The 26352-nt window shown below is 39.1% G+C and overlaps 1 protein-coding gene across 15 annotated transcripts in view; it reads right to left on the reverse strand.

Annotated features, from left to right (window-relative positions):
• The window catches only part of GREB1L (GREB1 like retinoic acid receptor coactivator), a 243667-nt gene that overhangs the window by 55596 nt on the left and 161719 nt on the right, over nt 1-26352 (reverse strand). For all 15 annotated transcript variants that reach the window (XR_011542603.1, XM_070629709.1, XM_070629713.1 and 12 more), the window contains 9 exons: nt 20694-20822; nt 18051-18167; nt 17034-17153; nt 15854-15991; nt 14010-14195; nt 9429-9755; nt 8253-8381; nt 7563-7697; nt 4547-4744 (listed from right to left, as the gene is read on the reverse strand). Coding sequence is in view for 14 of the 15 variants with exons in the window: in XM_070629709.1 (XP_070485810.1) it covers nt 4547-4744; nt 7563-7697; nt 8253-8381; nt 9429-9755; nt 14010-14195; nt 15854-15991; nt 17034-17153; nt 18051-18167; nt 20694-20822 (1479 nt within the window). In the remaining variant the exon portion in view is untranslated. The remainder of the gene's footprint in view (nt 1-4546; nt 4745-7562; nt 7698-8252; nt 8382-9428; nt 9756-14009; nt 14196-15853; nt 15992-17033; nt 17154-18050; nt 18168-20693; nt 20823-26352) is intronic.

The raw sequence follows: 26352 nt of genomic DNA on the forward strand, positions 1-26352 counted from the left end.
AGGTCCAACTAAAGAACCAAAAAAGAATATATGATTGCATCAATTGGAAAGATTGATTTTTTTCCCCACAGTGTCCAACACTGTGAGTATATAGGAGAGGAAACTATGGTCTGACACTGGGGATATCTGGAGATGATTCCAGGATCCAGCAGAGTCTGGGATATGACTGGGGAGCAGGTGGTTGTGAAGGAGCAGGGGTAAAGGTGTTTGATGATGAGCAGCTTAAGGTACTGAGAAACTAGGATATTGGCTGGGTCCTCCACCTGGATACGAAGTACCTCTGGATGATGGCGTGTTGGGAGGCAAAGACTGTGAGCCAGGTGCCAACATTTATAAACCAGGGGTGGGCACTGGGCAGCTAACTCCGTAGTTGGAAATTGACTTTAAGAATGCTAACTTTAGGTATTTGTTATATTTGTACAAAGGAATCTCTGGCGTTTCCCTATTCTACCTCAGGACAGAATGGTTTCCTAGAACTACTTTCTTCCCTGGAACCCCATTCCTTGCTGCCTTTGTCACTGCCCAATAAATACTGTTTTTTCTGCTTAAGTTTTAGGTGACTGACAAGGAGGTATAAGGTTGATGAGACCAAGAAAATATATTTTAGAAAGTGAAAATGGCTTCCTCCGCTCTTCACTTCCCCTCCTAATCTCTACCACCTCCTTAAAATTTCCTTATGTCCATTTAAATAGAATAACCTATCTACATATTACCAGATGAAAACTTCTGTTTCTTTTATAATCAGGCATGTGTGGAGGCATCACATTTGTGTCATTCCACTGAGCATGATAAAATTTCCTTGACTGGATACTGCCAGATCTGCTCCCGTTCACTGGGGCTCCCACAGACACCATTCGAAAAGCAGGAAAATATGAGCAGTCACAAATACTTCTTGTTTTCATCCCACCTACCTTGAATTGAAAGTAGCTTGCATTTTGATTACACCGATACTCTAGGATTCTAATTTACAGAATTTGAGGTCTCCTTAATTGGAACAATTATGCCACAATGTCATATTTTTTTAAATGACGCTAAAACAAAAGTATTTCCTGTGGTCTAAAAATTCTTTATGCTGCTTCTCCACTGATCAAGTTACAAGCCCATCTGGGGCAAACTTAAAACTGTTTAACCCATTTCATTTCTTTTTTCACCTTCAAATTCTTTCCGTGATGTTTTCTTTTCCTCCCTGCCTCTCTTCCTTAATTAGAATGTGAGTTGAGGTATCAAATGCTTTGCCTTTGTGCTGGGTCTGCAACAACATGATGGTTTCTATTTTCACTTTTTTCTTTCAGCCACGTGTGGGCTGCCAAGGATGTGCCCTTTCTGCATGCCCTGGCCGTGTCTCCCTGCCTGGGGCTTTTCCTGGGAGGCTGGCTCCTGAAATGCTTCCTTTAGGGAAAGGCAAATGGCACCAGAAAGCAGAGCACTTGGACACTGTTTCTCCCTCTGTCTGTCCCTTCCCTCCCTCCAGCCCTCTGTTCAAACAGTAGTTGAACACTTACTGGTGCCAGGCCTGAGAAGGGCACCAAATGAGGCGCTAGGCACACAGAGAGGAAAACATGGCCCTCGTCCACAAGGTACTACCCTCTGTGACCTTAGGCCAATGAAGCTCTCCTTGATTCACATGGTGAAATATGAGGAAATTGAATCAGATGATTTCTTGAGAATCCTTTCTGTTTTCAAAGCTATGATCGTTAAGATTTCTTTTAGTGGATAATCTCCTGCTATTTACTCTGCTCTGGACACTTTCTCTTTACACTTTAACATGGTCTTTCCTGTTCTATTATCAATTGTTATGTGTTCCAAGAATATGAAGTATTTAAATGTCAAAACAAATACATTTTGGTGTCGTTATGATGTGGAATACTATACATTCATTAAGAACGATGCTTACAGGCTTTAATGACTTGGAAAAAGTGCACACTATAATTTCAAGTGAAAAAAACAGGCACAGGGAGAAAACAGAGACCGGAACACTAGGTATTAAGTCATTTGTTAACACCCAGATTTTAACAGTGGTTATCCTTGAAGGGTGGGATTATAAATGTTTAAATTTTCCTACTTTCTTTTATTTTTTAAAATAAAGAATACCGTAACTATGCTTTTTCTATAATGAAAATGAATGCAATTATTTTTAAATATACAGAAGTGATTGTTTTTGCCGCAAAACTTCAATGCGTATGCCAAAGCCAGATGTGAATAATGTTTAAAATATGCTTCGCCTTGAATTTCCAAATCTGCTCATAACATTGATTTTTTTGGATTCCAACCTTATGTCAAATTCTGGTACCTTTCTGAGGAGTGATAATCTTAAAATACTCCCTGTGGAAAAATCTGAGGCTGTTGAGATGGGAAAATGAAGGACCTATACAAATTTTTTCATTTATCAAAAATGCAAGGTTTTATTTAGGGTCTTATATTTATTAAGAAAGGTGAAAGAAGAGGTCATCAAGAGGTTATTTCAGGAAAAGGCTCTGCATAACCGCTGACCATGGATGATTTCACCACTTGAAACAGGTGCTATGATGTGTTTGCTCAAGCTCGATTTGGGATATCAGATCACAGACTCAGGAAGGCCACGAATGCCAATTGGTACAAGTAAAACACCTATAACAGAAGGCACTCCCTCCACGGTATGAAAGTGGAAAACCCATAAGAAATAAAAAATCTTGTTAATACTCGTGGCAACTGAAGCCCATCCATTTCCCACAATGGAGAGGGGCAGAAAGAAAATGCAGAAATGGCCAGCAGCTGAGGGAGCCTAGAACTCACTCTGGTTTCTGGGAAAGCTAAGAGAGAAGGCATTTGACCCTCTCTAGCTAAACACCTATAACTCAGTATTTCCAACAGGTCATTTTGGAACTTGTCACTCAGAATTTTAGAGGCCGAAAAGACGATTGCACTGTTAACCAGGCGCTTGGGCCCCCAGAAGGCTTTACAAGTGTCAGTCACAGCCACTAAGAGATGTTAAAGGGGGGAAAAATCTATTGTTAGCTCATTTGGCTCACGGAACTAACAGTGAAAGATTTCCCAGATAGCTGAGCTACTCAAAGTATGGTCCTCTGACCAGCAGCACTAGCATGCCCTGGGAGCTTGTTAGAAATGCAGAATCTGAAATAAGTCAGACAGAGAAAGACAACTACTGTATTATCTCACTTATACAGGGAATCTAAGAAACAAAACCAACCAACCAACCAACCAAACTCACAGATACAGAGAACAGATTGGTGGTGGGTGGTGGGTGGTTGGTGAAGGGGGTCAAAAGGTACAAACTTCCAGCTATAAAATAACCCATGAGGATGTCCTGTACAGCATGGTGACTATAGTTAATAATACTGCACTGCATATTCAAAAGTTACTAAGAGAGTAGATCTTAAAAGTCCTCATCACAAGAAAAAAAATTCTGTAACTGTGTATGGTGATGGGTGTTAACTAGACTTATTGTGGTGATCATTTTGCAATACATACAGATATTGAATCATTATGTTGTACACCTGAAACCACTATAATGCTGTATGTCAATTATACCTCAATTAAAAAAAAAAGAAACGCAGAATGTGGAGCTCACCGAGACCCACTAAAGAGGAATTTGCATTTTAACAAGATCTCCAGGTGATCTGTATGTATGCTAAAGTTGAAGGAGCACTGTATGATAGGCATGGAACATATAAACTGCATTTAAAGCTCTTTTGAATTTTTCTGCTTTCTATTTGTTTTTAAATATATTGAAAATAAAAATTTTTACTGTGGCAAAAGGATTCATCCTCCAGCTAAAATCTGTGTGTATACGTGTGTTTGCATGTGTGTTTCTCCCAGCTAAGGTACTCAGAAACAACTTGACATTTACAATTTCCTGTTCAAATCTAGTTTACAAAAGGCAAGCAATTTTCAGCAGTCCCAATTTTCTAAATTCCTTACTGCTTCTAATTTTAAGAAAATTTTATGTTTGAAGGGATTATTTACCACAGACTTCTAAAATTTTTGCTCCCAACCTTTTTATATTTTCTCAGAAAATTATTCTTTCCTCCATATTCATTCTCTTAAAGCCATTAGGAGAAGTTCTAACTTTGTATTTTTTAATGAGGCATTATCATTATTGACTTGGAGGATCTCGTTCTGATTTCTAGGTTGAAAATGTGCTGGTGGTGTGCTAAATGTCTAAGAAGCCACCCACAAGAATGTGACACATCCGAGCCATGGAAGGAGTTCAGGTGGCATAGACCCCATCACCCCATGCAAGGCTATCCTTGCCGTGAGAAAATTTCTCTTCATAAATGAGTGACCAGCTTCTAGTCCACCGATTATGTCATAGACTTAACAGTATAAGGCAAGCATGCATATGAACTGACTCTTGACCCAGGAGGGAAAAAGGTCAGAGTACTTTGAGGGAAAACTTACACATATTTGAAGTAACATTTAAAATGCTCTTATGATTTTTATTACTGCAAAAAAGTGTCCTATAAACATTTGGATTAAGAAAAAGAAAGAGGCAGAAGGAATCTAAGGCTGGATCTAGGTAGGGTCCTCTTTGAAAGTTCAATCTTACCCGATTGTCGAATCCGTTGCAGAGTTTGCTGGACCAGAACCTCTGATCTTGGGACTATGATGATGAAGTCCACTTTGCTGAAGTGGCCAAGGTCCAGGCTCTGGCTGCCGCTGTCTGCTATAGCACACACCTGGGATAAGAGTTTTCTGGCAACTGTTAGCTGTGGTTGATAAATTTGGAAGGTTTCATTATCTAAATCTAAAATAAAAAAAGTCATAAGAACAAGATTAATTCACTTCCGTGATGGCCACTATGAATCCATGAGGGGACATATAACGCACACGGTAAAATAATGCTCTGGCCGCAAGAATTCTCACTTCCTATTTTCACTCTCTTTTGAGTTTTAATAGGTTGGCCTGTTTTCCTGAACTCTTGGCTGAAAGGATGTGCTCAAGAGTGGATGTGGTAATTTTACAAATGTATTATTTTAAATCAATTGATTGTTTCACAAATCACAAATTCCACACCCCTCGCCTGCCCAGAAATGGCAGGGACAGACCACACCCTTGCAGCTGAAGCCAGGACTCATCTCTGGAAAGGGGAAGAAAGAATTTCCAGTTTTCTTTAGGACTATCAGCACAGGTCGAGTGCCCGAGCCCAGACCCAGTTCAGGGAAGGAGGCGATGCTGTAAACATAATAATGCTGAGTTCCTTTGAACCTTTCTAGATGGCACCACAATAAACATTTCCTCTCCAGCAAGTCAGTTGCAACATGACTTTAAATTCCCTTCCCTTTGACTGCATAATGGAGGTCACAGAGACACTGCCTTCACCTTTCTTCCCACTTGACTTTGCCAGTGCTTGTGACCTGGCAGGTCTAGGTGGTTGAGGTCAACTCCAGTGCTGACGCCTGTACTATCTGAAGAGACCTGGCTCATGACATGGCCAGCTGGCCACTCAGTAGGTGACGTATTAGAGAAACATTGCCCAGTACTTACTCTAAGCATGCCAGTAGATTTTTATTACAAGTTATAACCAAGCAATCAATCTCTCTTATATGTGCAAGCGCACACACACACAAACAACGGAAGAGACAGGATTAGCCAGCTAAATACCTGAGCAGGCAACATTTAATACTTCTTTAAAGGGCTGCTTTTTATCAGGAACACGTGTAGAAGTTTGACTAGAACACATGAGGACCCCATTAACATGTGCTAATTAATGTTTTCTAAAATCAAACTGCAATGCAGTCAAGGCAAAGACATAGTCATGATAAGCCAGCCACCATGGAACCCTGACAGTGAGTGGGGATTTATACAGGTGGGTCTCCCTATTGGCTGAGAGAACCCACGAGAAAAGCCCAAAGCTGCTACTGTAACCAAGGAGCCAGGCAAAGAAAGGGGTACTCATGATTTGATGAAAACTAACATCATCTGTTGAGTGTTTTGCAGACAAAGTTTCAGGAAGAGCCTAACCACAGAAGGTTCCCACAAGCAAGCCAGCTGAAGCCAGATCTAGCTGCCTCAAACTGCTCTAAAATAAAGTGAATTGTTTCCATTATAATTTCATTAACATCTTAAATTCTCCTCCTGTGGGAGGGGCAAAGCAGCCATTTTTAGATCATGTCACATATGTAGTAGCATGTGCACGTGCTACACATGCGTCTTAAAAGAACATGGCTGTTAGGCAATAAACCCCAGTCTGTCACCTTTTCCTTAACTGAATATTCATGAACTCTACTCTGAACTAATAATAAAAGGACCTTTCAAACTCTTGTTTGGGGAAGCACTGCATTGGAAGCTATCTCCAGTATCCTCCACTGCTTGTGCACGTAATAAACCTTTCTTCACCTACTTCTGCTTTTTGGGTCTGCACTCACCAAGAGACGAAGCCACTGCGTTCAGTTACACAACTTTTAATAGTAGCCCAAATAATTTGACCCACAAAGATTACCAATCAAAATAAATCTGTCTTCTGATAGGTTGTTATTTCATTTCACAGATTACACAGGTGGAGACTGACATAGATGATGGAATAACTTTGTAGAATTTAGCAAATTTTGAAGTTTGAGAAAACCTAAAAATATCTTTAAGTAATGTTTCATAAACAGGGAATCAAGGATATGTATATGGGATCTGTAAGTACTCTGAATATTTTTAAATTCTAACTTCGTTCATAATTCAAAATAGTATAAACACATTTTAGGTCATCTAGATGATCACTTTCTTATCAAATAACATCTAGAAGTCAAAAAATTTTATTGCTCGTATTTGAATTTGTTTTATAACTGAGCTGGTGCCAAGCCATGCCACTTTTATTGCTGAGGCAATAATTATATATAAATGATACATTCCTACCAAGCAGAGGCCAAAAGGCTTTCAGCAGCAGCTTACACCGATCTGTTTCATATCTATCTTTCTCCTGTTCTTTTTTCTGTCCTTTCCTATGTTGTCCCTATCAAATAGGGAATTGAGGAAGAAACCTGAACCCAAAGGAATCCAATCTAATGATTGAACTCCTCACCCCTCGTCCCACCATCCCCCTTCGTGTCTTGAAAGCTTGTTTTAGGGCAGATAATGTATGGGTATCGTTACTCTATCTGCCAGGAAGGCCTCGCTATCCCTGAGATGAGGTGTGTTTTACACGTCAGAGAGCAAATGAAGGGAGTGGAGAGCCAGGAGCCCTGCACAGCTGCAGTCTAGACTCTTCTAAGCAACTCTTTGAAGCCCTCAGCAAGCACTGACAGCTCTCTGGGCACAGCTGGTGGAGCTAAGGAAAGCACACCAAGGACCCTAGAATCTTTCAAGGAAAAAAAAAAACGAGAGAGAGACTGCTTAAAATAAAGTCTTTGACTTTGATTTTAATTCTAGGAGACATTTACTAAGAACAAGGCCTTTGATCCAGGCCAGATGGTACGACATTTTTAATCTGAGCCAGATTTATCATGTAGATAATGAGGGAAAGCCTGTCATAGTCTGTAACTTGAAGAAGAGCCCTCAAAACCTCAGGATGACTTAGCTTCTATAATGTCTGTCCTAAGGGCTGAGTTCCAATTTGTGGTCTGAGGCGACATTACCCAGGTTTTGCGTGGGAATCATGGCGGCAGCCTCCTGAACTGACACGCATTCATTAAGGTCTCCATCGAAAGGGGTAATGACACTGTCTCCTCTTCTTTGTTGCATTTTTTCCAGCAGCTTGTCCAGGTCATCGCCTATTACCAATAAAGCAGAGATGAGAAGATTACAAGGAATGAAATGTTTGTATCAGTCTCCAAGTTGGGCAGTTGAGCTGGCTTTTCATCACGATTTGTTGGTCAACCAGCTTTTCATGTCCAAGTTTACACTTGGCCATCCCTATAGCAGTGTCTCCATAGCCAGACTACCCTCGTTTGTATAGTGCTTATAACTGACATGCTTTCACATCCGTGTCTCTCTTGGCCTCCATAATACTCACAGTGGGCAGAATGGGACTGTCTTATCTCCATTTGACATATTATAAAATTGAGATCTGGAGAGACAGAGTCTCACCCAAGAGGACAGAACAAAGTAGTGGCTGAGCTGTGGTCTCCCACCCTAGTGCCTGTGCACCGTCCTCTGGACCCCCCTGCTGTGTCAGTAACAAAATACTCAGGATAAATCATTCCAAATGAAGGAACGTCGCCAGCAAGCTTAAGCGTCACTCTCATCTCCTTGACAGGCTAAGATTTAAATTCAGAAAATCACGTAGCTTGGGGCTGGCAGTGTGGCTGAATCCCACAACCACTCACCTAATGATGTGGTTTTGAAATGCGACGCCAGGAAACTGACCTTTCCTGTAATGAGCTCATAACTGATTTCTTTCAGAAACTCACTTGTGGTGAGCATGCTCTCCGCCAGAGCCCTGGACTGATGCTGACCTGCAGAACAGAGGAAGAGATGATGTACCAGAGAACAAATGTCCACCGGTATCTGATTTATCATCACAAACACTGGACACAACTGAAGTATCTAACTATAGTGACTTGGTTAAGAGAATTATGGCACATCAAAAGGTGGACAATTACACAGAATTTGAAATGACAATTTTAAACAGAAAATGTTTATAATATAATGTTAGGTAATCAAGGGAAAAAATGACATAGCTTCTTGTTTGTAACTGTAAAAACACACCATGCACGTGCTTAAAGACTAGAGAAGAATGTGAAAAACCTTTAAAAATTGTGTTTTCATGGTTATTATGAATATCTATCTTAAAAATATAAACATATTGTTGTTTTTACAAACTAAAATGAAAAAAATTGATTATTACACTTTCTGATGAAGCTTTCTGAAAGAGATACTTATCATAGAGAGATGGACAGGCAGGTTTTGCTAATGTGAGAGGATCTGGCCTCTTTGCTAGGAAGAGGTGAGAGCTATTTACTAGAGAGAAGAAAAGCAAAACGTAGTCCCAATGGCTACTCAGGATGGTGCCCGATAGAAAATCAGCACCAGAAACAAAAATAAATTTTGTAATGTACCAGCTTTCTAAACCTTTTCTTTAGAGTCAATGTTGTAACATTAAATATCCTCTTCAGTGAGGAGGTGAATACATGAGTGATGTTCCTGGCAAGTTTGATTAACTGGCTTAGGCCACCTGTGGCAATGGCTTTATCACATGTTAATGTGGCAACATTTCCAAAACCTTTTAAGGACAGAAGTTACGTGAGACAAGGGTATCTGTTACTAGGGTATGCTTTGAAATAATGCTCCCACAACCAGCTGACAGGGACACCAGCCAAACTAAGGGGTACAAAATTCTGATCTGAGGAGGAAAGGTAAAGTTAAAATTAGGAGGAAAAATCCAAGTTGGAGCACTTACCAGAGATTAACTACATGGACACCTGAAACACTCAAATAGTTTTCAAATGGACAGATGATTGGAGGAATGGATTAAAAAGAACACAACAGAAAGCATTACTCACCTAATACTACCACACAAAATTCATTTCCTCTGATTTTTGATGCACAAATTGCCACAACATAATCTGGTAGCCTTTGATAGTGTCTCATTTCACTGAGAGTCCTCAATGTCTCCGAAATGCCCTCTGCCAAAGAGTTCTGGGTCACAATCACGTGAACCAAGTCTTGGGATACGCTGGCAATTAATCTAGCAAGCCAGGGGAGTTGTCCTGGTGACACAGGTGTGCACTGAGCGCCCATCTGTAGGGCTCGCTCTCTCAGAGTAAATTCCTGCATAGCTTTCAGCATAATTCGCTCAAATTCTTCTCTGAGAGGTATCTGATCAGGACCTAAATTGAAGAGAATTACAGCTAGAGTTTTAAAAAAATCACAGCTAGAAAGGAGACACACACACACATCAGTGTGCCGTCCTTCTAAGCCCACTATCCCCCAAGTGGCAAATAATAAGCTCTTTTGTTCTGTAGGGGCCCCAATTATAGAGCCCCTACTAACCATTTCCCACTGTGAAGTGACCTTCTCTCTTCCCTCTCTGCCTCAATGTTTTTTTTTAAATGCAGGCTTCTGTTTCCCTTCATTCTAACCTTGATATGCTTAAAAGAGGAAGTCCTGAGAGACAGTATCAATTCCACTGTCTGCCTTGGGAGGTGGTCACTGAAGGTGCCATATTTCCTGACCTATAAACTTGGCATCATGGAAACGGTTAACGACTAATGAAGTAAGAAGCTAACCTGTTGGTGTACAATCAACTTAAGGTTTCACTCATTTCTCATTTTATTCATTGGTACTTTGAAACACATTTTAATTTATTGCGTCTATACCTAATTTTGAGAATACCGTCCACAGGAAAATTAGGTTTAATTGTTTTTCACTCCCAATTTATATTCAGGCAGCGTCAAACCTTCCCAGACAGGGAATGCTCTCATGGCCTAGTTATTCTCCAGCATTCTGGGTTGTTAAGTGTGGCATTCAGTCATCTCCACCAGCTGTGGTTATGGCTAAGTTTATACAGGTGACCTGCGGCCCTGGGAATTAGGGGGATTTTGTTTCTCTTATTCTCTTTAGAAACTTAACCAGCCTTTAGGACAAAATAAGTAAGTCGATGTGTGGTATCTAAGTGACGGAAATGGATTCTTACGTTTCGTTTAAATAGAAACCAGGGAGACTATGTTCACTCCCATCATTCAGTCATTTCTTTTGCTGTGTGGGCTTGAGATTTGAAACTCAGCCTCCCGTAAACAGATGCAGGCCCCTCAGTGTCTGTGATCTGAGGTCAAGCAATAGCCTCAGAACCCAGGGCTAACAGCCCCTTGCAGAAGAACACAGGGATGAGGGACTCTGCTTGTGTATGAGAAGGAGGCACCTCGACTGAGTCAGAAATCTTTCCTTCCTCCAACAGGGATCGAAGTGGCCTCCCTGACCCCTGCCCATCTTCTCTGGGAAAGTAAGAAAATGAAAGATTAGTAATGTTTTAGGATAAGGAATATCGGATAAAATATTATACATTTCAAAAATAAACTATTGTATTTGGAGAAAACAGTTTTTCCCGGATTGGTTATAGGTCAGAGGGACGTAGGAGAGTGAAATCCTCACAGACAGTTTTCTCTTTTGTACATGGAAAGAGGGCAAGGAAAAGGCCATGCTTACATTGTGTTTATGTCTCACGTGTCCTCCTCAATTATCTGCCAGGGGGAGGTGGGTGCCTTCCTATCACCCGGGAGCTGTCAAAGCTTCTGATTTTCATTCAGCTTTCTCAAATTAGCATCATGCTTAGTGGTCACTAGGTACACACTTAGAAGCAATGTCAAAGTGGATAGATTTGTACTGACTGTCTGAGGTGAAGGGAAGGTGGTCATCTATTTAACACTTTCTTCCATCAGAACAAACGACAGCTCAAAAGCGTGTGGCTCTGACTGTCTGCAGTTCCCTCCTGCCTCTCACAGACGACCTAAGGCTCAGAGGCCTGGTTAATAGGTGTGTCCGTAAGACCCACTCCAATCCACGACCACGTAACACGTTCTATTAGGCAGCATTAATTCCAAATATAAAGGCATTCTGGGAAAATAAAATGATCAAACACATTCATTCTCCATTGCCTTAAAACTTAGTTTTATAGAGTTTTAACTGAATTACTGTTGGAAATTGAGAGGTGAAGGAAAATGGATCAAAGTTTAAATGAGGATAGAGACTTCTCAGAGTAAAACGCCTTGCTTTAAATCACCTCCCATCATTTCTTCATCCTCAGCCTTTATAGCTAAATTGCAGGAGCCTTTTCTCCATTTTTCGCAAGCTTGATGATAGTAATTTTTGTTCCTTCAAGTGCTGATCTCCAGTAACTCAGTTTAGCCCAGGCAGCAGTTCTGATGGCTTTTCAGATAGAGCTCCCTTAATAGGAAAAGACAAGGTTTCAACAAACTCAGAGCCCTCCAAGAATCTCTGGATTTGCTGATTTCATTATCTACTTCAAAAGATTTTCAGATTGTGAAATAACAGAAATTTATTTTTTTAAAAAAGTGACTGTAGTGGAAAGGCCTGTTTCTTCTGACTAGTCTTGCTCTTCTCCTTCTGTTACCTCCAGGAGACTGAGCCAGCCAAGTATTAGACCTGTCCTTCTGGAAGTTTGGATTTATTTTTTTCAATGTTTATCTATAATCTATGGCATATGTGAAAATATTCTCGCTGGCCTTCTTCAAAACCTCTGAAGGCAAAAAAAAAATTTAACGGACTCCAAAAGAGCTAGTTGTTGAAGAAAAGAGATGTCACAACATACAAAATTTAGATTAAAACATTGTACATTGAGAGACATAATTAATTGGTTGCAAGTAAAACTCTGGAGGGAACTGGTCCAGTAAAGCAGAGAAGAGTTTTGTCTAATTAGAGATTTTTCTTTCTTTTTTGTGTGAGTAAGATTGGCCCTGAGCTAAAATCTATTGCCAATCTTCCTCTCTTTTGCTTGAGGAAGATCGTTGCTAACATCGGTGCCAATATGCCTCTATTTTATGTGGGACGCCGCCACAGCATGGCTTGATGAGCAGTGCTAGGTCCGCGCCCGGGATCTGAACCTGTGAACTCTGGGCCGCCAAAGCAGAGTGCATGAACTTAACCACTATGCCACCAGGCTGGCCCCCTATTTTTTAAAATAAGAGCTTTTAGTAATTTAAGGGAAGACATTTTGTTTTGACCATTTAATCAGTTCACTTAGTTAACTTGGACTTTGATATTTTAAATTGCTATTAAGATTGAAAAAAATGCTACACTGATTGGTTTGCTTTGCTATAATAGTATTACTCTATGTTTTACTGATTCTGGATGCCTCTAGAAGCTGATTTTAGATCTTAGAACACAGTCAAGTCAGCATGTAGCAATTAAAATTACGACATCAAACGAGCTGCAGACACAGGTGGTTTTATAAGTTTATTACCCACTAATAAGCATAAACAGCAAGCCCTAGGTTTATCATAAAAGTGGCTCATGAGATATCTGAAGCCTTGCAAGTTTCAAAAGCCCGTGTCAAAGCAGGACTTTCGGGCTCCCAGGGCACCGAGAGTCACAGCCACCATTGCTAGCTGATGTTCCAAAGACTAGATCTGGCCTGCTGAATGAAACTTTTAGTTTTTTCGAATGTTGTTTAGCCCCGTGTTTTTACTATTTAACACCAAAGTATTTTCAAACGTTAAAAATATTCACAAGAGTGCAAATAATATTTTTGACATGTAATTTTACATCTTGAACATTTTCCTAATAAGCGGCTTGAAGTCCTAGAGTGAATGTATAATTAGGTTGCACAGCCTACTGCAGTTTGCAAAATAAAGGACATTGCAATGTAAATGCTGCTGAACCATTACAGTATTGTCAAGGGACCTGCATACACCCACTGTGGGCTCAGGAGGATAGTCAAATAGAGGAAGTCAAGAGTTCATGACCTATGTGTCCCCCTTACCCAACAGCCTAGAGAGCCTTCCAGGGAATCCACAGTTACTACCTCAGTGAGGGAAAGCATGATGGGACTACATCAAAGAGCTGTAGCTGGAGAAGAAAAAGATTGGTGTGGGGACAATGGATAACTCAGATAAAAAGGCTAAGTGGAAAACTGGAAATAACTGTCTAAGGCAATGTCTACATTCACATTCCAGATGGTCATTGCACTTTCGGAAAAGTGGCTTGGCGAGACTCCCCTGGGGAGGGTGCCCATGGCACAGCCCTTTAAGCTTTTGCCTACATCAACTACTTTGGAGACCTTAGGACCATCATGAGACTGGACACTAGGTGGGGCAATTTATCTCTTCTAGGACCCAAAGAAGCAATGTGAGGAGCAAGGGAGGCTGGATCTGAGAGAAACTGGGGTGGGGGTGGGGGGCGGGGTGGGGGGGGGGAAGAAATAAGCAAGTGGCAGAAAGGAATAGAAAAGAAATGGAGGAGAGGAAAAGGAAAAGTCGTAGAGAGTGGGTTGAAGGCAAAGAATGTTAGAAGTGGAAGAGGGAAAGTAAGAGATGGTAGATAAATGTGAGAGGTGAGGAAAGCAAGGAAAAATGTTACAAAAAAGAATAAAAATCATCACCATCAAATGATTATTGAAAATAGCTTACCCAGCCGCACAAGATACTGTATCGTCAGAAGAATCATGTTTTCCACGCTCAGGAGTTGGCTGCCAGTCAACCCTAATTGTTCCAAATCTTTGTTTTCCAACTGTGGAATCTTGTAGCAGTTCACCAGCAGAGGACTCACAACAATGTCACCAACATTTCCATAGAAATAGGGTAAAGTGCCATAGCCTGCCCCAATAGAAGCAGGTCAATAAAGTTCAATATTTCTTTTTGAGGTGCCACCAGGTACACTTCTCAACTAGGATCAAAGATGCTTAGCAAAGTTTCCTGTGCTCTGAGATGGCTACCAAACAAGTCACTCAAATATATCAATCCTAGGGAATTCACTCGGATGCTCCAAACTCTACCCCTAAATTAAACCAGATGAACAGAAAGCAAAATACTCAAATTATTTTGTCCCCGTTTCCCACGGACAGGACATGTTAACATTACATTTCTGCCATAGAGGATTGATGAGAGTTTGCAAAACATCTCGGTATCCTCTGTAAAACTGCAATGATAAAATATTTTCTGATAAAATTCCTGATCAAGTCTCTTTTCAGATGGGAAATCAGAAAACAAACTACAATAACATGTTTTAGTTCCTGAGATTTTCTTTAAAATTTCTTTAAGCTAAACTCATTGATCAACAGCAACATTCTGCCAGTAACAGGTCCTTGGAGGTTCCTACACTTTTTGCTATCTTAGTTATTTTTGTTATATTCTCTTCCTAAACGTCAGTAAACAGCCTCAAATTATCTTACAAGTAGATACGACAAAAATATGTTGAAAATATACCCTGTTTTGGTGGGGTCTTCACCAAGAGACAGTCCCTCTGTGAGTTTCTTAAAGGCCCCACGTTCTACGTATCTTTCCAAGGCTCAGTTGCACTAAGCATGCGACTCAAATGCTCAAGAAGAACTTCCTGACTGTATGGAATTTAAATAACTGATATTCTCCCAGTGCCTACAGGTACAGGAACAGTGGATAGGGCAGCCTGATAAAGGACAGGGCTTGAAGCAAAACTATCTGTGTCAGGAGGCTCAAGCCAACCAGAAGAAGCAGATAACACCTCACATAGACATACTGTAAAGACCTAGTGGGGCTACAACATCCTATCTGTTTAGTCCCAAAGGTGAAGTATGCAGTCTCCTTCTGGCCCAGGCTAGCTCCCAAAGGAGGGGACTCTAGATGTGTGTATGAAAGGCATTAAGTTAGTTCCGGAATCTAGGGACCCCTAAATTTCTACACCTCTACCAACAGCTTGGAAAGATTCCAACTCCTTAAAGATACTGATTCACAGACGCTTCCCCATGGTTTAGATCTGCAACTGTGGGACCTCTTGGTTCTCCTGAGTGGGACTGTGGCTGGCTCAGCTTGTTTCTTTTCTCTATGGTTTGGCTCCCTTCGACTGATATGTCCTCTCCCCTACCTTGTCCACTCCTGCCTACCCTGCAGAACCCAGCTGAAACATCACCTCTGAGAAGTCTTCTCAGACCCCTTTCAGGCAGAGTTAAGCTCCCTCTCTTGTGAGTTCTTATAGTTCTTGGCTGTGAACCTCTACAGCTAAGAGGTTCACAGTATCACAGAGTGTTGTGATTGTTATTTACACGACAGACTCCCCTACTAAAGAGTGCTCCTTGTGGGAACAAAGACTTTGCCTTATCCCCAACTTCTAGTCACACGTTTAGTATAGCACGAAGGAGCTGACCAATAAAAGCTGAAAGAATCAATAGAGGAATAAATGAATACATTCATGAACACATGAGTAAATACACACACAAGGAAATGGAGAAACACTTCTAGATTCCAGTGGACACAGGCAACTTGGAATTCCTTTGCCTTACCTATCAGAATTACTGGTCTAACTCCTGAGTTACTCAGCAGGTTTTCAGGAACAATTACAGTTTCCCCCGCAGGAATGGGTCGAGGTTGTAAAATTCCAGTTAATGGGGTCTGTGGAACTGGGGCAGATAAAAGAGACTCTGGAAAAAAAGTTGTTTGACAAGAAGGATTAGACCTGAAAGCTAAATGAAATACAATTGAAATCAATGCAGCGTTAACACTTTTAATACAGAACTTTTAGAAGTCTAATGATTTATTTTTTTATTGACGTAATTCATGTTTATTATATAAAATTAGAAGTGAGAAAAACAAAAGAAAAAAAATCAACCATTATCACATCATTTAGAGATAAGCACTATTTAGCACTGTGGTAGTTTTTCCTTCAAATTGTTTTTCTACATGCACTCTTTGGATTCTGTTTTGTATTTTATCTTTCCCCTCCAGATTATCAAAGCATATCTGCTCATTGTAGAAAATTTGAAAAGTACAGAAAAGTGTGAAGAAGGATAAACTCTTCTTTAGTGAGTACTACCTAGAGGTGACCACAGTAACATATTGGCATAATTCTTTGTGTAGATATCATCTCCATGTAGTCTTTAAAATTTAAATAAACAAATTTTTAAAGAACCCCATCTATGTCTTAGAATTAATATATTTATGTTTGTCTGTGCTTGGTACAGAAAGATAGATGAGCATTTGAACATTTAACTGTAGGCACCAAATGGCCACAGCTTGGGTATTATAAAGGAGAACCAGTTGGTTTTTCAGGATTTTAGTCACAGACTAAATCATCTAGGCCAGAAATAATAAGTATGGGTCACACAGGGGACCAGATCACTGGAGGACACATCTAACACCACTACTGGTGAAGCAAGTTCATTTGTGGTCTATGGTGGTAAGTTGGTAGCATAATACCCTATGTAAAGAATGTCTTATCAATACTATGGGTTAAAACAAAGCCGGATGGAGAGTTAAGACTTATTGTGTTGATGTATGTGCTTTTAGGGAAGGCAGACTTGATGGGGACAAATATTAGCTACTATCAATATCCTTACATAATACTGGACACAATGGTTGGTTAAGGAAATTTATCTTCAAATGTTCAGGGAAAGAACAAGAGTAGGAGGAGATACTGATGCTAATTAAAGGAAACTTAAAACTCATCTTCTGTTGAAATCTTACCAGTTCTTGAAAGAGGGCGAACTGTAGGAACAGGTACAACTAAACCAGGTTGGGGGACAGGTGACCCAGGATACCACCCCCGGTGTCGTTTCTTTGGTGGCCCAGAAATGAACATGGTAGCTGAAGGCAAAAAGAAAGATGAGCCTCGTTCAGCAGTGGAAGAAAGGAAAGAAGCCAAAGTAACAGAGGATCTTTAATTTGATTATACTCAGAAAGTCTAAGTCACTGTTCTAGAGGTAAAGATAAAATTAGAAAAAGCCACACTAACACTACCACTTAACATCTGTATGCTGTTTTACAATTTACAATTTTACCCAGATTATGTTATTTGATTTTATCAACAACCCTGTGAAGCCGCAGGACAAGTATATTGTAATCCCTATTTTGTAGATGGTGAAAGGAAGGCTCAGATTTGCCCAGGGTCTCACAACAGAAAGGACTTTGAACCCTGTACTTTGGTCAGCGAAGCCTATGGTTTTTTTCTTTTTTTAAAGATTGGAACCTGAGCTAACAACTGTTGCCAATCGTTGTCTTTTTTTTTTTTTTTTCCTGCTTTATCTCCCCCACTGCGCACCCCCACCGCACTCCCCCACCCCCACACCGGACATAGTTGTATATCTTAGTTGCAGGTCCTTCTAGTTGTGGCATGTGGGGTGCCGCCTCAACGTGACCTGAGAGCAGTGCCATGTCCGCGCCCAGGATCCAAACCCTGGGCCACCGCAGCGGAGCGTGCTAACTTAACCACTTGGCCACGCAGCCGGCCCCGAGCCTATGGTTTTTTGAGACACTTTCCTATACATTTGTTTGAACATTAATTTCTACATAGGTTCATCCTTGTGGAATCACCAAGATATTTAATCACTACTGTTCACACCAATCATAAACTTTCAAAACATTGTATAAGAGGCTAAGGAAAAATTGAGAGTGTGCTGTCAGATAATTCATCATTCCAAACTCTGCAGCATTTCTTCCATAATTAAGTTGCATTATTTCAAAACTCTCAGATGGGTATTGTACCTTGGTCTCCTGATGCATAGCTAGGTCTTGGTGACAAAGAGTAATTCCCTGGGCGGGCTGGAGTGGAGCTAGATGTACTGCTCTTCCCTCCATGGCTACTGTTTCCATTAGCAGCATCTGTAGAACACAAGAGAAGCCACTTAGAACAGAGGTTGAGCAGGACACCGCTTTCTGTGATGCTGTAACCATACGATAAACCTGACCCTCATCACTGACAGGACAGCCCAGTTGTATAAAGCCAACTACAACCAACAGAATAGCACCTTCAATAAAATGAAACGTCACCTAAAAATAACTTTCTAGGACCCAAGAGATCTTCTAGAATCATTTTCAGTGAAGTCTTTGGAGATGGTGGGTGGAAGGAAGAGAAAACTTTTTTTAAGCTTTGAATTATGGAAATTTTCAAACCTATATAAAAGTAGGCAGAATAGTATAATAAACTACATATCCACCACCCAGCTTCAACATTTATTTACACATGGCCAATCTTGCTTTATCTATCCTCTCTCTCTCTTCCCCTCATCCCACATAAACACAGAGGCTATTTTGAAGAAAACTCATTTATCATATCATTTCATTCATAAATCAATCTGTTTTTAAAATAAAAGGACTCTTAAAAAAACATAACATCGTCATTATACTTAAAATTAACAATGATTAATAATTTCTTAATAAAAATATCTTAGTAATCAAATTTCCCCCAACTATCTCAGAAATGATTATTACAGTTGGCTTGCTCAAATTGGGATTCAAAAAAGATCCATACATCGAATTTAGTTGCTATGTCCCTTAAACTTCTTTTAATCTATAGGATTCTTCTTCTTCTTTGTTACAATTAATTTCTGGAAACCTGGCAGAATTTCTCATTTTCTGGATTTTGCTGATTGGATATCCATGGTGCCATTTAACGTCTCCTCTAATTCTCATAAGCTAACTGTTAGATATAGAGGCTTGCTCAGATTCAGTTTGATTTTTCTTGGCAAGAGTATCTCATAAGGACTGTCGTCTACTTCCATCAGGGAATGGCTGTTTTTCTCTCTTCTTGTGAGGTTAATATTGATCAGTGGGTTCAAGAGTTGTTAGCCTAGTCCTCTAATTATAAAGTTGTTCATCATCCATTCATCTCATGGTTTTAGCAACCAGGATGATTACTGCCTACACCCATAATTTCACTAATTTTTTTAATGCTGTAAAAATTTGGATTCAGTTTGTCCAGGTCTGTAATCTAATCAGAAGGTAGATCCTGCAAGAATTGCTGGACCAGGGTAAAAACAAAAGTGGTCTGGATAAATTATGATGCCTAACTGTTGGAAAGTTTCCAAGAATGATAGGCTCCCTTTCTCCTTATTTTTCTTCTACCTCTCTATTTCTTTTCCTTAAACACTGGAATTTCCTAAGATTCTATCCATAGTTCACAGCTTGCCTTACCCTACATTTCTCCTTGGCTGATACTATTTACCTTGGTGATTTTAACCACATGTTGGTGGCTCAACTCTATACCATCAGTCCTGACTTCCCCCTGTGATAAATTAAATGACTGTTGAGCAGCTTCACTTGGTTGTCTTATGTGTATCTCAAACTTGACATGTTCAAAATCGAACTCACAATCTCCTCCTGGGGAAGCTGCTCCTCCTTCTATATTCTCTGTCTGAAGTAGTGGCACCACCATTAGCCCAGAAAGATGGATGTAAGCCAAGACTCCTTCTTCTGCTTCATGCTCACATTAATCAGTCAAGTTCTGCTACTTTTACTTCCTAAGTAGTTCTCCAATCTGTCTCTCCCCCTCTAACCTATTATTACCCTGGCCAAGGACCTCGTCATTTCCCACTTAGACTACTGAAATGACCTCCAACTAGTTTTCTTACCTCTTATTTTTTATTTATTTATTTTTTTTGCTGCCAAAATGATCTAGCTCAAGTTCAAATCAGACCATGCCACTCCTCTGTTCCACAGGTTATAGAGTAAAATCCATGCTTCTTAGCCTGGTCTCCCATGACATTTCCCTTGTCCAACACTTGCTCCCCTTCTGCCACTCCCTGAGCTTTACCTTGTATGGTTCTAACGAGTCCAAACAGCTGGAAGTTCCTGCACATATCACACTGCTTCTTTCCTTCCCTTTTCCTTTCAAGCTTAGCCCCTGCTTTTCTCTCAATTTGAAATATCTTCCCCCACTCCTTTGTATGATGAATATGTCCTCACAGTTCAAGACCAAGCTCCTCCAAGAACTCATTCTTGTTAGTCATATTAGTCATATGGCTGTATTTACTGTAGTACACTGAAAATATCTTCTTACAGGTCTATCTCCCCTACTAGGTTACAAGTACATTAGAGGTCAGGGGTTGAGCCGTATTTGTCTTTGCTTCCCCAGTTCCTCATCGTAACAGGTATCCAAAAAATGTTTGTTGAATGGACTCAACGTGCTGTCTCCTGCGTGTGCCAAATGACATTCTTTGACTCTTCTGGTTGGAACATAGGGAAAACAAAGCTTTATATAATAATACATTATTATAAAAGCCCCACTTCTGTCTTCAATTGGCGAAGAAGCATCTTTTCTTTTCTTCTGCCAACTTATCACTTAAATTTCACACAAATCTTCTATAGACTATGTATTTACCAAAGAAAGATAAGTGAGGAAAACATCACCTGCAGCAAAAGTCTTCCCTACAACCTGCAAAGATAAAGCCAGTGGCTTCACAACATTCTTATTCCGGGTCAGGTCCTGAGCTCCACTTAAATTGATCGCAGAATTAGCTGGACTGAGAATCGGCGAATCTTTAAAATGAAAGAGGTTGTTCAAATTAGCAACTATTTATATATGTAGGAAGGACATTAATTCAACAAGAGTGAGGTGAGAAAAAGTAGATTGTAGAATTTCAGTTTTTTCCTTGTTCAGGAAACTCAGTTTCTTTGTATTCAGGTTTTATTTTCTTTTATGTATTTAACAATCACTCACTATAAGTTTCATGTGCTGGGTGCTATTTTAAGCACTTTAAACATATTAATTCACTTAATCCCTATAAGAACTCAATGAAGTAGCAGTCACTTAACTTGGTGATAGTCAGATGACCTGGCATCAAGGGTATCATTATGCACCATATTAAAACTGTCTCCACAGTTCCCCTCAAAGCCATATTTTAACAAGATATATTTATCTTTATCCAGATTGGTTTGTCATTTAAAAAGTATCGTACAAACTAAGTCACTGTGATCTAGGAGAAAGCACTTTTCTCTGAAGGAAAGTTGCTTTAATTTTCTGAATAAACTAGAATTAATTTACCTATGTAATACCAGGTACATCCAAAAGAAAGTCCCTATTTGGACTCAGAAAATAATTCAGTCCGGAAAAACTATAGGCCATTTCAGACCCAGGCTAAGGGGATAAAGACTCAAGCCAACTAGAGTTTTTGAAAACGCGTATAGACTCTAAATCCCTGACTCTACTCCAAGAGAAGAGCTTAATCAATTAACACAGGAAAGCATCCAAAGGGACTGTTAGGGGCCGGCCCCGTGGCCAAGCAGTGAAGTTCGCACGCTCTGCTCCGCTGGCCCAGGGTTTCGCCGGTTTGAATCCTGGGCGCAGACATGGCACCACTCATCAGGCCATGCTGAGGCGGCATCCCACATGCCACAACTGGAAGGACCCACAACCAAAAGTACACAACTATGTACTGGGGGGCTTTAGGAGAAAAAGGAAAAAATTAAAGATTTAAAAAACCCCCCAAAAACTCCAAAGGGACTGTTAAAACTCTCTGACAATTTGAAAAACAAAGTGCTCTAACGAGCAGGACACTGATGGTGCTACATGAAAAAATTATTAAAAAAATTAGCATTCATACTACAACTTGATTCCTGATACATCTGATCAGTGCTACTCATAAGAACTCAAAAGACTAAAATGGTCCCCTACTAGCTTAGAAGGGTTAATGTGCCTTTATGGGGGCCTGGTTTACCACCAGGGAGTGATTTTAAGGTCCACAGGAAGAACAGAAGCTGGCAAGTGCACATCCAACATTATAAAGTTGCAGGAAACTGAAGTCAGCCCAAGTGTGTCAGGTTTTAAAAGACAGCCTTATGGGATAGGAGTCCCAGGTAAGCTATGTTTCAGGCCACAAGCATATCATTTGGAACAAGACTAATAGCTTACGACTCTAATTTATACCTACAGTTTTAGCATATTTCTAACAGCTCAGCTAAACATATAGATGAAATGTGGTTGATGAATTATGAAGGGTTGTGGTTCGCCTTATTTTTTCAAATCAATGAATTCCAACAGCACAGACCAATATTTTTAAAATAATGAAAGGGTACAAAATTAATGTACAGAAATAAACTTTCATAAATATGAACAACAACCATTAGCTAGATCAGATGCCTAGGAATAACCTTAATAAGAAATGTACACACCTATATCAAGAAAACTTTACAATATTTCTTTAATATAATGTTTGGGATTTGTTTTAAAATATTGAAGGAGGGAAAGAGAGAAGTGGTAAGACTAAATATTAGCCCTGTGTTCATAATTACTGAGGTTGGGTGATAGGTCTATGGTAGTGGTTTATTACATTATATTCTCTTTCTTTTTATATGTATTTAAAATTTTCATATTAAAGATTTTTAAAAATTAAAAAAAATACTTCTGAAAATCATGAAAATAGATCTGAACAAATGTCAAGACATGCCACGTTTCTGACTAGGAATATTTCTTGCCAAAAAAATGCCAATCTAAGTTAATTTATAAATTTAATATGATCCTAGGAAAATATCAACAGGTGTAGATATTATTAGAACTACTATTAGAATTATTTGAATGTTTTAAGTAGGCAAATTGATGTAATGTTGATAGGAAAAAAATAAACACACAAGAATAGCTGGAAACATTCTGAAAAATAAGAGAAATGAGGGGAGGCTAGCCTGATGATATAAGACATTACAAAACCTCAGTCAACAAAATACTATGGTCTTGGTGTATTAGTAGAAAAACAGAACAATGGAACAAAAAAGACAGTAAGAAGTAAATGCAAATACACATGAGAACTTAGTATAAGATAAAGGTAGCAGTTCAAAGCAGCAATGAAGATGAACTATTTAATAAAGTGTGTTGAGGCAATTGGATGTATAAGAAAAAAATTAAGCTGGACCCATATCTTATACCAAGTATAAAATAAAATCAAATGGATAAAAAATATAAACATAAAAACTAAAGATATAGAAATAATAGAAGAAACCATGGGAGAGTTAATTATCACCTTGAAATGGAAAAGATCAAACTATTGTTCAAAATGTGGAAGCCATAAAAAAAGACTGATATATTCAGTTACATAAAAGTTTAAAAATTCTGTATGGCAAAACACACTATAACCATGCAAACCATACCCAGAAGAGAGCTGAAATGGCCATACTAACATCATAAAAAATAGACTTTAAGACAAAAACTATTGCTAGAGATAAAGGAGGACATTTTATAATGATAAAAGGGTTGATCCACCAGGAAAACATAACAATTATAAACATATATGCACCTAGCAACAGAGCCCCAAATTAATGAAGCAAGAACAAAATTGAAGGGAGAAATATGCAATTCAACAATAATTGTTGGAAGCTTCAATGCTCTGCTTTCAATAATGGATAGAATAACTAGTGAGATGATCAACAGAGAAACAGAAGACATGAACAACACTATAAACAAACTAGACCTACTTGATATCAATAGAACATTCCCCAATGGAAGCAGAATATACATTCTTTTCAAGTGCACAGGGAACATTTTCCAGGATAGGTGATAAGACAAGCTTCAATAAATTTAAAGAATTGAAATCATGCAAAATACATTCTCTGACCTTAGTGGAATCAAATAACAACCAATAACAGAAGAAATCTGAGAAATCCACAAATCTGTGGAAATGAAACAACACACTCCTAAATAAGTAATGGATCAAAGAAGAAATCACAAGGGAAATTAGATATCACTTTAAGACAAATAAAAATGAAAATCAACATATGAAAACTTATGAGATGCCATTAAAGAAGTGCTTAGAGAGAAATTTATGGCTGTAAATATCTATATTAAAAAAGAAGAAAGATCTCAAATAAATTACCTAACCTTCCACCTTAAGAAAGTAGAAAAAAAAAAAGCACACTAAACCCAAAGTAAGCAGAAGAAAGGAAATAATAAAAACTAAAACAGAAATGAATGAAGTAGGGAATAGAGAAACAATAGTGAAAAATCAACAAACCAAAAGCTTGTTCTTTGAGTAAATCAACAAAATTGACAAACTGTTATCTAGATTGACCAAGAAAAAAAGAGAAAAGATGCAAATTACTAACATCAAAAATGAAAAAGAGGGCATCACTATCAACCTTACAGAAATCAAAAGAATTATAAAGGAATATTATGAACAACTGTATCCCTGCTATGGACTGAATTGTGTGTCCCCCCTCCCACACAAAATTCATATGTTGAAGCCCTAAAACCTAGTACCTTAGAAATGTGACAGTATTTGGAGATAGGATCTTTAAAGAGGTAATTAAGGTTAAATGGGGTCATAAGGGTGGGGCCTTAATTTAATATGACTGATTTCCATATAAGAAGAGAAAAAGACACTAGGGATGCACATGCAGAGAGGAAAGGCCATGTGAGGGTATAAAGAAGGCTGCTATCTGCAACCCAGGGAAGAAGGACTCAGGGAAAACCAACTCTACTGCACTTTGATCTTGGACTTGCAGCCTTCAGAACTGTGAGAAAATAAATTTCTGCTGTTTAAGCCACTTAGTCTATGGTATTTGGTTAGAGCAGCCCTAGCAAACTCATATAGACATCAAATTAGATGACTCAAATGAAATGAACAAAAAGGAAATCCTAAGGAATACACTACAAAACTATGAGAGTTAGTAAACGTTAGGGGCTTGCCCAGTGGCGTAGTGGTTAAGTTCAAGCACTCGGCTTCAGTGGCCCGGGGTTCACAGGTTGGGATCCCAGGTGTGGACCTACCCACTGCTCATCAAGCCATTCTGGAGCAGTGTCCCACATACAAAATAGAGGAAGATTGGCATGGATGTTAGCTCGGGGACAATCTTTCTCAAGCAAAAAGAAGAAAATTGGCAACAGATATCATGGCCAATCTTCCTCACGAAAAATAAATAAATAAATAAATGAGTTCACCAAGGTGGCAGGATACCAGATTAATACACAAAACTCAATTGTATTTCTATGCACTTGTAATGAACATAGAAAAATAAAATTAAGGAAAAATTTCCATTTACAATAGCATCAGATAGAATAAACAGGAATAAATTTAATAAGAAAAGTGCATAACATACTATGAAAACTACAAAACATTGTTAAAAGGAATTTAAAAAGACCTAAATAAATGGGGAAACATCCCATGCTCATAGATCAGACTTGATATTGTTGAGATGGCTATACTCCTCAAATTGTTCTAAAGATTTAGTGCAACCCCTATCAAAATTCCAGCTGGTTTCTTTGCAGAAATTGACAAGGTAATCCTAAAATTCATATAGAAATGCAAGGGACCCAGAATAACCAAAATAATCTTGGGGAAAAAAATAAACAAAGCTGGAGGATTTACACTTCCACATTTGAGAACTTCATATAAAGCTATGATAATCAAGCAGTGTGGCTTTGGCATAAGGATAGACATACAGGTCAACAGAATAGCACCGAGTCCAGAAACAAACCCTTACATTTTATGGGCAATTGAATTATGACAAGAGCGCAAAGAAAATTCAATGGGTAAAAAACTAGTCTTTTCAACAAATGGTTATGGGACGACTCAATATCCACATGCAAAAGAATGAAGATGGACTTCTTCCTCACACCACCTACAAAAATTAACCAAAAATGGACTATAGATCTAAATGTAAGAGCTAAAACTATAACAATCTTAGAAGAAAACACAGGAGTAAATCTCCATGGCCTTGGGTTAGGCAATGTTTTCTTAGATGTGACACCAAAAGCACAAGCCACAAAAGGAAAAAATAGATGAACTGGACATCATCAAAATAAAAATACTTAAGTGCTTCAAAGGACACCATCAAGAGACTGAAAAAACAACCCTGAGAGTGGGAGAAATATTTGCAAATAATATCTCTGATAACGGACTTGTACCAAGAATGTATAAACAACCCTTACAACTCAATAAAACATAGACAGATAACCCAACTGAAAAATGGGCAGATGATTTGTATAGATATTTCCCCAAAGAAGATATACAAATGGACAAAGAGCACGTGAAAGAAAATGCTTAACATCATTAACCATTGGAGAAAGGCAAATCAAAACCAC

The sequence above is a fragment of the Equus przewalskii genome, chromosome 7, assembly GCF_037783145.1.
Source record: "Equus przewalskii isolate Varuska chromosome 7, EquPr2, whole genome shotgun sequence".
NCBI classification, from domain to species: Eukaryota; Metazoa; Chordata; class Mammalia; order Perissodactyla; family Equidae; genus Equus; species Equus przewalskii.